The sequence below is a fragment of the Zalophus californianus genome, chromosome 8 (assembly GCF_009762305.2).
Source record: "Zalophus californianus isolate mZalCal1 chromosome 8, mZalCal1.pri.v2, whole genome shotgun sequence".
In the NCBI taxonomy this organism is placed as follows: Eukaryota; Metazoa; Chordata; class Mammalia; order Carnivora; family Otariidae; genus Zalophus; species Zalophus californianus.
The window spans coordinates 125,525,870-125,537,908 of NC_045602.1; the positions used below are offsets into that span (position 1 = coordinate 125,525,870).

The 12,039-nt window shown below is 51.4% G+C and overlaps 1 protein-coding gene across 2 annotated transcripts; it reads right to left on the minus strand.

The window, feature by feature from the left end:
- Positions 1 to 135: 135 nt before the first annotated feature.
- ACOT8 (acyl-CoA thioesterase 8) lies at positions 136 to 12,033 on the minus strand. Of its 2 annotated transcripts, XM_027620654.1 has the most exons (7): positions 10,390 to 10,529; positions 10,103 to 10,249; positions 7,297 to 7,361; positions 5,031 to 5,256; positions 2,991 to 3,148; positions 1,980 to 2,174; positions 136 to 371 (listed from the first exon to the last, which is right to left on the minus strand). In XM_027620654.1, exons 2-7 carry the CDS (start codon positions 10,162 to 10,164, stop codon positions 253 to 255), a joined length of 825 nt encoding a protein of 274 aa, XP_027476455.1. In that variant the 5' UTR covers positions 10,165 to 10,249; positions 10,390 to 10,529; the 3' UTR covers positions 136 to 252. The 2 variants fall into 2 exon arrangements, with proteins under 2 accessions (XP_027476455.1, XP_027476454.1); XM_027620653.1 differs by lacking the exons at positions 7,297 to 7,361; positions 10,103 to 10,249 and adding an exon at positions 11,830 to 12,033 and having other exon boundaries at positions 10,390 to 10,526.
- Between the last annotated feature and the right edge of the window lie 6 nt (positions 12,034 to 12,039).

Below are 12,039 nucleotides of genomic sequence, written 5' to 3' on the forward strand. Positions count from 1 at the left end.
GCTCATGAGTGTCTGGGGACCGTGCCCCAGTGTCGGTCGGCATTACCTCTTCCTTGGCCGGACGGCCAGGAACTCTTCCTCTGGAGTCCTGGAGTATGGCTGTCGTCTGGCCCAGGGGAATTAAAGGCCAGCAGCTCCAGTGGTATTAGTCTCTTTATTGGGTTTGGGGACAGAAAGCCCAGCCCTCAACTGTACGGAGTTGGTGGGGAGAAGAGTGATCCTTGAAGCCCGAGGCCAAGCTGGTCCCTCTGGCTACAGCTTGCTCTCTGAGACCCGGGGCTTCACTCGGATCACGCCCTCCTGGGCACAGGACACAGCCAGGACGCCGTCCCGACGCCACAGCCGCCCTTGGACCAGCCCCCGGGAGCCACCTGTGGGTGAGGGGAAGGGTGAGAACAGCCTTCTCCTTCACCAAATGTGCTTCTTGAAAAGGGTGCAACCGGTCTGGCTGCCCCATACAAGGGCACATCGAGTGTTGTGGCCTCCCCAAGTCTCTAAGTGCCGCGTGATGAGCCTACTAGGAATGGTCCCTGGGGGGAACTCCTGAGGGAATCCCACTTGACAGTTTAAAAGCACTTTCACATATCTACTGGCTTCCTCAGAAAGCTCACAGCGGGGAGAATTCTGAGGGCAGTCTCGGGTCAGTAGCTTGGCTAAGCAGATCCACCCCAACTCTGGCCACTTGTGGTAGGAAACCCCGCAGTTCCCTTTCTAATGAATCAAACCGGGTCCTCCAGGGCGGTATTTCACACCAAAAAAAAACCCCATCCTCACCCCTACCAGGACGAATGGGGTGGGGTGGGGGGACCTGGGGCCATCACATCTGGCCACCCTCCCTCCCCGCTTGAAGACTCCTTTGCTAGCCTTGGGCCTGAGTGGAAGGTTCTGGAGGGAGCTGCTGGTCTCCCTTACACAGAGTAGAGCTCTCTTAGTTCTCATAGTAGCCAAGTGAAGCAGGCCTTGGCCCATTTTCCAGATGAAGACACAGGGAGCCTCAGGCACTCAGCTATAAGGAGCTGGCCAAACCAGGTGTCCTAACTGCAAGGCTGCTGATCTGTGTTGCAACATTACTGATGCTGCAGAGTCCCCCTTCCCTGAAGAGAGGATCCCTTAAGTTTTGTCCCTGTTTTATAGAGCAAGGCCTTTCTTCATCTGAAGTGTGCTTCCCCAGAAAGGAGCCCAGGGCTCTGAGACTAGACAGTGCTGAACGCGTCTGGGCTTCCCTGCGTACCACGAGGGTCCAAGTAGCGGAGCCCTCAGAGACTACGGAGGGCCCTGACCCCCAACCAGGTTGGTTAATCTGCACCATTGTTCAGGGAGCTGCTTAAAAATAATAGTTTCCTGGATTTCATCCAAGACCTGAGTCAAAATCTTGGGGGTTGAATCTGAGTATCTATTTTGAAAAAACTCCCCCAACTGGCAGTCTGACATGCCACCACATTCAGCTACCACTGCTCTCATGTGACCCTATTTGTTTAGATGGGGAAACTGAGGCTCAGAGAGGAGCTGAGACTGGCCCAGGATCACATAGAGAATCTGAAGTGCTTCCGGGCCTAGAACTGGTCTCTGACACTCCCTGCATGCTACAGAAATTCAGCTGAGCAGGTGTCCCCTCTCGAGCCTCACGCTGTCATTTTGAAGACAAAAATGCCAGAGCCGAGACGCCTGGGTGGCTCAGTTGGTTAAGCGACTGCCTTCAGCTCAGGTCATGATCCTGGTGTCCCAGGATCGAGTCCTGCATCAGGCTCCCTGCTCAGTGGGGAGTCTGCTTCTCCCTCTGACCCTACCCCCTCTCATGCTCTCTCACTCACTCACTCTCTCCCTCAAATAATAAAAAAACTTAAAAAAAAAAAAATGCCAGAGCCTAGGGGGGCAGGAGAGGAAGTGACGGGCAGTGCCCCACAGGATCACCCGAGAAAGCAGGCTTCCTGCCCACCACACCCTGCCAGCCCCCTTGTCCCACGTGGCCCCGTACTCACCAGCCCAGGGGCTCTCACACTCATAGAGCATCCAGTGGTCAGCTCGGAAAGGGGTGTGGAACCACATGGAGTGGTCCAGAGAGGCCATGAAGTGCACCTTGTGCTGCCGCTGGTGGGGCAGCATTGCCGTGCCCAGGAAGGCGTAGTCCGAGATGTAGGCAGCCACGCAGCAGTGTATCTTCATGTCGCCCTCCCCTGCAACGCATGGGGGCCCCGTCAGCCCTGGGCTGCTGGGTTTTACAGCTCAGGACCTGCGGGGAGGTGGGCAGAGAGGGGCTGCCATGCAGATGTGTAGAGTGCTCACTGCATAAGGGCACCTGGCCCGGGGGGGGTGTGGGGTGTGTGTGTGTGTGTGTGTGTGTGTGTGTGTGTGTGTGTGTGTGTGTGTGTGTGTGTGTGTGTGTGTGTGTGTGTGTGTGTGTGTGTGTGTGTGTGTGTGTGTGTGTGTGTGTGTGTGTGTGTGTGTGTGTGTGTGTGTGTGTGTGTGTGTGTGTGACAGGGTGTGTGTGTGTGTGTGTGTGTGAGAGAGAGAGAGAGTGACAGGTGACAAAGGAGGCAGGGATGGGGGGGTGGGGTGGTGTGTGTGTGTGTGTGTGTGTGTGTGTGTGTGAGAGAGAGTGACAGGTGACAAAGGAGGCAGGGATGGGCAGAGGAGCAGGGCTAAGTGAGGTATGAAATCCAGTCTTCACTCCCTGTCTCCCACGCTGAGCCCTCTAAGGGGTGCAGCTTGCACAGAGGCCATGTGGTTAGCAAGGGGTCCTGGAGAAGAATCTCTAAAAGGTGCCTTGCCTTCCCCAGAAAGGGCCTCTATTGGGATTATTGCAGTCACCTCCCCCGTATCTCCATGTAGGCAGTGGACAGGGTCCTGGTGAGAAGCTACTTCCCCATCATGCCAACAAAGAACAGCAGGCCCAGAGGGGAAAGTAACACACCCAGTGCCACAAAGGGCATATAAGGTCCCAGCCTAGCCCCTAGAAAAGTGTTTTCTTCCAGTCCTTGGGGTCCTCTTACCGATATGGCCCCGGGCTCGCACCCAGAACATCTGTTTGGGGTCCATGCTCTGCAGCTGGCTCAGGGTAGGTGGCTTTACCGGCTTAATCTCAATGGGCACCTCCTTGGCAGCAATTCGGTTCAGTCCCACCCGGTACTTCTCTTGGAGGTTGGGGTCCCTGAAAATAAAGGGGAAAGGGAGAGCCTCTCTGAGCTGCCTCTGTGACCCCCTCCTTCCTCCATGGGGACTCCTGACTTTTCCCCACCGCGCCCCTCCCGTCTGACAGGCAGAAGAGCATAGTGTCTGAATGCTTTCTCTGCCACTTAGGAGCCCTGTGACCTTGTGCACGTTAGTAACCTCGCTGAGCCTCTCTTCCCATCTGCAAAACGTAGACAATGACAGCAGCCTACCTCCTAACGCTTCAGAGTAGCAAGGCGGACCCTATCAGAGGTACCCTTCTAAGCATTTCACATACACTACACACTATCTCATCACGACAACCCTATGAGATAATGCTACCATTACCCCCCTGATAACTGACCTGAAATAAGCAGCGGGAGTTCAAGGAGCTTGCTCAGGAAGTGGAGAAGGCAGGATGTGGACCCAAGCAGTCCGGCTCCATGGTTCAGGCTTTTATCCACTTTGCTATTCTCAACTTTCAGGAAGCAGGCTGCGCAACTGGGACCAACCTACCTAACCCTAAGCAATTGGGAAGACCGTGTTCCGGGGGAGAGTGGGGAGCCCATCTCCAGGGGCGCCCCCTCCACCCTGGTGACAGCCACCCCGAGTGCTCTTCACCAGGGTTTCCATTTTCAGCCCCACCCTCTAAGGCACTGTCCCCCAGACCTTACGTGACGGTGGGAAGGTTCTGGACCTGCACTGCCCATTCCGCTAGCCGCTAGCCACATGCGGCTACTGAGTGCTTGGAGTGTGGCTAGTGTGATGACAGAATTGTGCGTTCTATTTAACGTTACCTTAACAGAGCCTCATGTGGCTAGTGGCTTCCTAGGTGGACAGTACAGCTCTCTATTTAGGGACCTTTAAGACCAATGTCCTCCTTTCCTTTCAGCGAACATTTGTGAGCTCTGAAACCAAGCTTTGTGCTTACTCCTGTCAGTAGTGGTATAACTACAATTCACGAGCTGTCACGAAGTGACTTATTATCTCTTACAACATTTAATCCTCCTACAGCTTTATGAGGTAGGAATTATGATTAGCCCCCTTTGTACCTGTGAGCAGAGGCTCAGAGTGGGAAAGCAACTTGCCCAAACTCACACAGCTAGCAGAAACAGAGTCTACATTTGAACCCAGGCCTTTACCAAAAGATCAAACACGTATCTATCCCTTCAGTACTCTGCTCCTCCCCGCATGCAGCACAGGACAGGGGAGCTCTCCCTAGCTACAGCTGTGAAGTAGGCAGGACAGACATGACCATTCCCAATTCTTGGACAAGGCAGGACTCTGAGAAGCTGGGGAGTCGGGCAAAGTCACACAGCAGGGGAACACTAACAGAGGCACAGACCCGGCCAGAATCCGTGCTCTGTCCTGTGTCGGGGCCCAGAGCTCTTTCCCCAACTTTATTAGCTGTGATCCAAAAGAAATGTATTTCACCAGGTGATACTCAAAACATTGAACACACACTAAGGCAAAGGCAGCAGGGACCGTCACCCCTGCCAGGCATTACCTCCTAGGCTGCTTCATCATGAGTGATCCCAAAGGAGGAGAGGGATCTCTCGGGGACTGGAGAGGTATGTACCAAGTGATCACAGAAGTGTTCCCATGTTTTAACAATCAGTAAAGCTGTAACAGTACCTGAACCGGCCGAATCAGAAGCTCTGCATTTACATCATGACGCAACACGCTTGCCCGTGCGCACAGGTACACACACCAGACACACACAACCGACACACAGGACTCACAAAATGGGGCTTACCCTTACTACACACAAGATGCTCCAATATCTGCATTTTTTAAAATGCCAGTCAAGACCCACTAAAGGATTCCGTGACCCACTCCCAGGTGACAACTGCAGGTGTCCTGGAGCCTCCCAGCTCTCTCACCTTAAATACTGGTCGATGAGGGCCTCGTGGTCCAGCAGCTCTTCGGGTGGGCGCACGCTGGGCATGGAGAACTGGTGCTGCACGGGGTTGGGCTGAGCCTTCTGGAAGGAGGCCTGGCAGATGAAGATGGGCTTGCCATGCTGCACGGCCTTCACGGAGCGCACCGAGAAGCTTGTCCCTGTCCGCGTCCGCTCCACCTGGTACAGCACCGGCAACTTGGGGTCCCCTGCGGCAGGCACAAGTGACACGTTGAGTCCAAGTGAGCCCCATGTGAGCAGTCATCATCACCACGGCTGGACGGGCACCTCCGCTACTCGTTCCCTATTCTGCTCGGTAGCCCCTGACTGAGGCCTGCGACAGCCCTGGGACTAGGGATGCCGCGAGAATACCAGAACCTGCCCTCTCCACAGCACAGAGCAGCGGGACGTTCCCTGCATTCAAATCCTGGCCCGGCCACCTCTCACTAGCTGTGTGGCCTTGGGAAAATCTCTGAGCAGTTTACTCATCTGTAAAATAGGGATCATCAGTGCTTAGACCTCTGAGGATGTTAAGGAGAATTCAATTAGTCATAGTTGTAAAGTGTTTAGAATAATGTCCAGCATGCAGTAAGTGTCCCATGTGTTTGTTAAAGAAAATAATCCCAGCTTTTGTCTGGTTTCATCTGTGACTGGGATCTTGTCATGGAGTCCAGTACTAATCTTCTAGATCAGAGGTCCACAACTCTGGCCTGCACCTTTTCAGAACAAGCAAAAGCTATTCGTTCCAAGTTTAGTATAGCAAGGGAGTCAGTCACCGTCACTTACGTTTGGCAGAAACTCAAAGGCAGGCAGAGGAGCGGGAAAGCATTATAGTGAAAAAATGATTGAGTGTGTGCCACGACAGGAGGCTGCTGCCATGGGGAGAAGCAGGGAAGCTAACTAGAGGCAGGGCAGCCTCTGTAATTGGGTAGGTGTGCACATTTGGCTTTCTCTGGTTGGTCCTAAGTTGGAAGTGGGGACAAAAGCGGGGAAGCTATTAGCTATTAATCAAGTCTCTGGTGTTTGGGGCTGACTGGTAACAGGGGCTATGGTTCGGCTTCCTGGACTGGCTGCCAGAGATGGTGGCCTGACCTCCTCCTACAGGTCTGACATGTAGACAGCAGGTTGGCTTCCTAGGCTGCTTGCTGCCAACTGTGGATCAGAGTTCTTTTTTTTTTTTTTTTTTTTTAAGATTTATTTATTTTGTTGGGGGGGAGGCAGGGGAGGTCTTCAGACTCCCCCGAGTGCGGAGCCCGACACGGGGCTTGATCTCACGACCCATGAGATCATGACCTGAGCCAAAACCAAGTCAGACACCCAACTGACTGAGCCACCCAGGCAGCCCAGAGTTCTATTTTTATATGTGGTCTGGCCATTATCTGTTTGACTGTTCATTCTCTCAGGAAAAGCCTGCTGTCAGTCAGTCCCTTCATCCTAGATGCAAACAACTGTCACTTGGCCCTTCTCTTTTGGGTGTCTGCAGCCCCAGGGCAGGATGGAATAGGCCTGTGTTGAGGCCTATTAGCTAGCCCTCAACAAATCAGTCAGGAGGGTTTTTAGGAGGAGAGAGTCTCCTTGGTGTCCCTGAAGTCCTTCAGTGTCTCTCTGATTCAGGCCGATGTTGGAGAACTCTTGCACCTTGGCAGTGAGACATCTTGGGTATGACTTTCAATATTCAGATCAAAGAAGCAGGTCTCAAGAAGTGTTGCTTCCTCCACCATCATCCAAATGGGGAGCCAACCAGGCACTGGAGGCTCATTCAACAGCAAAAACTATCACCATCCAAAGCTGGCTGGTTTGCTCCGCAATCTGCTGGCCAGCATTGCCAAAGGGGCATTTTTATCAGAATGGGGGCTCAAGGTTGAAGGCCTTTAGGAAGGGCTTCCCAAGAGTCCAGATCCTGGAAATAGTTAACGTGTGCAATCTGATTTCAGGGGCTGGAAAGGAACCCTCCTTTCCCTCCCAACAAACTTGGAAAAAAAAACACAGGGTGGCTGGGTGGCTCAGTCGCTTAAGCATCTGCCTTTGGCTCAAGTCATGATCCTGGAGTCCCAGGATAGAGCCCCACGTTGGGCTTGCTGCTCAGCAGGCAGAGTCTGCTTCTCCCTCTCCCTCTGCTTCTCCCCCTGCTCATGCTCACTCTCTCTAATAAATAAAATCTTAAAAAAAGAAAAGAAAAAGAAAAAAGGCTCTATTCTAATCCTTCGGCTGTAGCTAAAACATAGTACTTCCAGTTACTAGTGATTTACCTTTCAGTGTGAATGAGTTCCAGACCTGTTCTTGGACATTTTTATTGGAACAGTGCAGGTAGGCCCTGGAATATATTGAAGGAACAGAGTAAACAGTTGTGGAGTACCTACTGATGGGTACCAGGTGGCATTAGAAACTAAGGCAGATTGGGGCACCTGGGTGGCTCAGCTGATTAAGCCTCTGACTGGGTTTCTGCTCAGATCATGATCTCAGGGTCCTGAGATTGAGCTCTCCCCCGCCCCCAAAATCAGGCTCCGCGCTCAGTGGGGAGCCTGCTTGAGAATTCTCGCCCTCTGCCCCTCCCCCCACCCAGCAGGCTCTCTAAAATAAATAAATCTTAAAAAAAAAAAAAAAAAAGGACACGAAGGCAGGTTTTCTCAAGTGGGTCTCACAATAGCTATGAAAGGTTTTTTTTCCCCATTGAATAGATGAGGAAATTGATGCCATTAGTAACATTTTTTAACTACACACAAGCCACCATTTTTTCACATATTTTCTGTTCTTGCTTTTGCCCTCAAAACCTAATTTTTTTTTTTCAAGGAGGCTCCAGGCCCAACGTGGGGCTTGAACTCCTGACCCTGAGATAAAGAGTCACATGCTCCACTAACTGAGCCAGCCAGGTTCTCTAAAACATAAAATATTTTTTATCTGGCCCTTTACAGAATAATGTTTGATGACTCTACTCTTGATCTGCCAAGCTCTAAACCTATCCCAAGTCAGATGACTCCTGTACTACATTCTTCTACATCTCTAGAGAAATACCTGGGGGGAAAAAAAAAGACCACAAAAAATTAAACTATCATTCTATCCTTGGTTTTTAGAAAAAGAATTGATATGATAAATAGCCAAGGACAACCACCCCCCATCCCAGCATCTCTTATTTAAAAATATTGAAATATCATCGTTGGACCCGGTCGGAGGTCACGTCTCACACTTGTAAGACAGCTTCCCTTTTTGCCTTGCTGCCAGGAAGCTCAGAATGAACTTTATAAAACTGCAACAATATGTCTTAGCCTAGTTTTTTTTTTAACAAAATCATTTCTCCCAAATCCTGTTACTACTAGTCTCCTGTCCCGACTTCTATTTTAATAGGCCTGTAATAGCTGCCAATTATTCAATATATATTGAAAAACTCCAGTCTTTTAAGAAGCAGGTTGGGACACAAATGATTGATTATTTTGAAATAGTAGCATGGACGTGCCTCATTCCATGATGCCCCTGGATGGAGACTTTCCGAGGAAAAGGGTCCTTCCCCCAAAACCTGGTAGCTCTCCCATGGTTTGGAATTACCTCCCAAGAGTGAAAGAGAAAAGCAGAGGAGGAGGGCAGAGTGTGGAGCTTGGAGACACACACACTCAGATTTAATTCCTGCTCTGCCTCCCTGAGCACTTCAGGAGCTGGTTCCATAACCTCTTCCGGTGGAATGCTGGCAGGAACGCCCACCCGTCGGGTTGACTTACAAGGGGCCAAACAAGATAATGTACAGAGCTATGCTCTGTATCATGCAAATTTTATTTATTCCCACAAATTCCTCATTTAAAAAGAATGATAGTTCTCATCTATGGAAAACCAGCAACAGTCCAGGACCCTCCCCTTCTACAGTTTTCATGTGGGATGGAACCAAGCCTGGCTGCAGATAGGGGACGGGGGACAGGGGTGGTAACCTCACTCAAGATCCCTTGGCGAGATAGTGGCAAAGCTGAAACCAGACCCACGGTCTCTTGATTTCCAGGCTGGTGCTCTCTTCTCCAAGACAAGCTGCCTACTGCCCAACTCCTAGCAGAGGTGACAGCACCCCTCTGAGGATCCAGCACAGTGCTTGGCACCAGAAGGTGTGTAAAGAATGAACAAAAAACCTGCAGGACCAGTTAAGCAACAAATCTTATATCATTTCACCCCAGATAACAAGTGACGTGGGAAACAAAGGTCAAAGAAAAAATTAAATTTCCTTACTACTTACAGCCCACTGACAAGTCCTTGAAACAGGTAGAGTGACGTCCCTCGAGAGACTCAGCTGCCTCAATGTTAATACTTTGCTGGGCAAAAAGGCAATCTTAGCTATACCGACCCACCCCACCCACCCCCAGGATCCTGTAAGTCTTCTTTAAACATATAGAAATTCCTCTGGAAACTTCCTTTATCTCTACCCCCCAAGATGCATGTTGGCAATCATCCTCCAAGCATATGGTCCACTGATACACATCTGAAGAGTCTCATGACTAAGGTTTTATTAGACAGCAATAAATGATCTTTTCCTAACAATAGCTAGCCCCCTCAAGGTCCTGGAAACCTTGTTTCCAAAATACCTTGGAGGCTTGAGCTGTCCCTAACCCCCTCCCAACTTCAAAGTGTAATCAGTCACTGGTCACAACCGCAGTGCAGCTCTTTCTGCCCACGGGTCCTGTCCCATGCTCTAGTAAAACCACCTTTCTGGGGGCACCTGGGTGGCTCAGTTGGTTAAGCATCCAACTCTTGATTTCCGCTCAGATCAGGATCTCAGGGATGCTCAGCCGGGAGTCGGCTTGAGATTCTCCCTCTCCCTCTGCCCGCCCCCCAGCCCCACACTCTATTTTTTTTTTTTTTAAGATTTTATTTCTTCATTTGAGAGAGAGAGCAAGAGCGGAGGAGAGGGGCAGAGGGAGAGGGAGAAGCAGACTCCCCACTGAACAGGGAGTCCAACGTGGAGCTTGATCCCAGGATCCTGGGATCATGACGGGAGCTAAAGGCAGCCACTTAACCAACTGAGCCACCCAGGCAACCCCCGCTTCTAGAAATAAATCTTTAAAAACAAACAAACAAAACCACCTTTTTGCATCGAAGACTTCTTCAAGAATTCTTTCTGGACCATTTGCTCCGAACCCCAACATTTTCACATCAACACGCACTCAGTTATCTCAGGTGTGAGGTCCAACACTCTTCTTGGCCCCAGGCTTTGTTCTTCTCTAGGGTCCCCTGAAGGGAATCAACTAATAGTCTCCCTCTTCTTCCCTCCCCTTCCCCCTCCTCAGTCAGCCCCCCCCACCTCTGGGTGCAGGAAGAAGTGGCTGCTGGGCCATTAGGCTTGGGTTGGGGATAAGGAGGGGGTAGTTTACCTGCCCGTACAAAGTAGCAGTGCAGGGAGTGCACATGGACGTCTTCGCTCACAGACTTGGCTGCAGCCACCAGCGCCTGGCCCACAATCTGACCCCCAAACAGCCGCTGGGTTGTAGGTACCCAGTAATGTCTTCCTCTGTGGGGAAAGGGGAAAGCAGGAAATACTTGGGCTGAACACAGGGCCAAATCCTGCAACCATCACTGAGCCTATAGGGAAGGATCTCTCTGGGATCCTTTTGAAATCTGGTGAAAGCCATGGACCCTTCTCCCAGGCAAATACCCTTACTCTGCATACAACATACATATAACTTCAGGGCCTTCAAGACTGCCCAACCCTTCTGTGGACTTCAGTTAAAGATAAGGAACCAATCCCCTTATTTTACACAAAGAGAACAGGAATCAGAGAGGGAAAGTGACTTGAGCAAGGTCACAAAACTCAAATATTGCCAATCCTGAGCAGTATCTGCATCTTTTGCCCCCAAGTCCAGTGTTTCTTCCACTGCAGTATTCCAGGATAAGGCAGAAGCCTCTCAAGGCCGTTAGGGGACTAAGATGAACCCCAAGAGCTGGGGGCAGACCGCATTAACGCCTGCCACTTACACCTCTCAACCTGGGACAGTCCAGTGCTTCCAAGAACTAGATCTAGAACTCTTAAGAGCCCTGAAGCTTCAAGTCTAACCCTTCAGTGCACAGATGAAGAAACTAAGGGCCCAGAGGTGAAACTCCAGCTTTCTACCACTGAGCCCAGCCCAGTCCAGCCCTAGGTTAGCATTTTGTAATATAATGCATTCCAAGGTAGCCCTGCGGGAAGTTATTTGTAATTCATTAAGTAGGGGGAAGGGAAGTTAACACCTAAGATTGCTTCTGAAAAGCCAGTAGGAACCATGAAGGCCAAAACCATTAAATCCCTAGCTACCGAGAGCATGTAAGTGGTATCTGGAAGAAAACTGGCTCAGGCCTCAGAAAGAGTAATGAGCTATTAGGTCCAAGTGGTGGAGGGAAGGAGGTCTGTAAGAGGAAAAAGACAGTGAATGTGCAAGGAGCTGCTTATAAGTTTTAAACCTGATCAGCTGCGTGCACTAAGACAAGTGCACTTAGACAAGTCACCACCCTTTCTGGGCTGGCTCCCCCAGGGACATGACTCCTCAAGGGAGGCTGCGGAGAAAGCTATCTCAGGCCACCACTTTATTTGCCCAGATTGCTAGGGACTCCTAGTGGCGGGGCTGAGCAGACCTGGCGCACAGAGGGAGAAAGTTAGGGCAGCTAGGGCAGGTCTGTTGGGGACAAGTTCTCTCTCAATCGCTGCAAAGCCTGCATCCCGCACAGAGTCCATCCTCGTCCAGGGGGCTATCAGCAGGGGGCAACGCAGTGGCGGCAGTTTGAGATCAGAAACCTCTGTCCCAATGGGGGCGGGGGGCGAGCCAGATGCGGCCGGCTACCTGAACAGATCCTCGTCTAGCGGCTCGAGGTTGAGCACGCTGGCAACCAGGACGCTGCCGAGGTCCCCGGGGGGATCGCCGCCGCCCTGCTCGTCCTCTGGAGCCTGCGGGGACGACATGGGGTTCACCTGCTGCCGGCCAGGACGCGGCGCCGGACGGACACGAGGAGACCCGCACTGAACGCTGAGCTGCTTCCGGCAGCTTGCTCCA

What these genes read in the sequence shown, in the direction of transcription:
- ACOT8 (XM_027620653.1), bottom strand. Translation starts at nt 11,948, where the DNA reads ATGTCGTCCCCGCAGGCTCCAGAGGACGAGCAGGGCGGCGGCGATCCC. An exon ending in CTCATCGACCAGTATTTAAG is followed by an intron (nt 3,149 to 5,030) that starts GTGAGAGAGCTG and finishes CTTTATTTTCAG; the next exon opens with GGACCCCAACCTCCAAGAGA. An exon ending in GTGTGAGAGCCCCTGGGCTG is followed by an intron (nt 372 to 1,979) that starts GTGAGTACGGGG and finishes CCTCACCCACAG; the next exon opens with GTGGCTCCCGGGGGCTGGTC.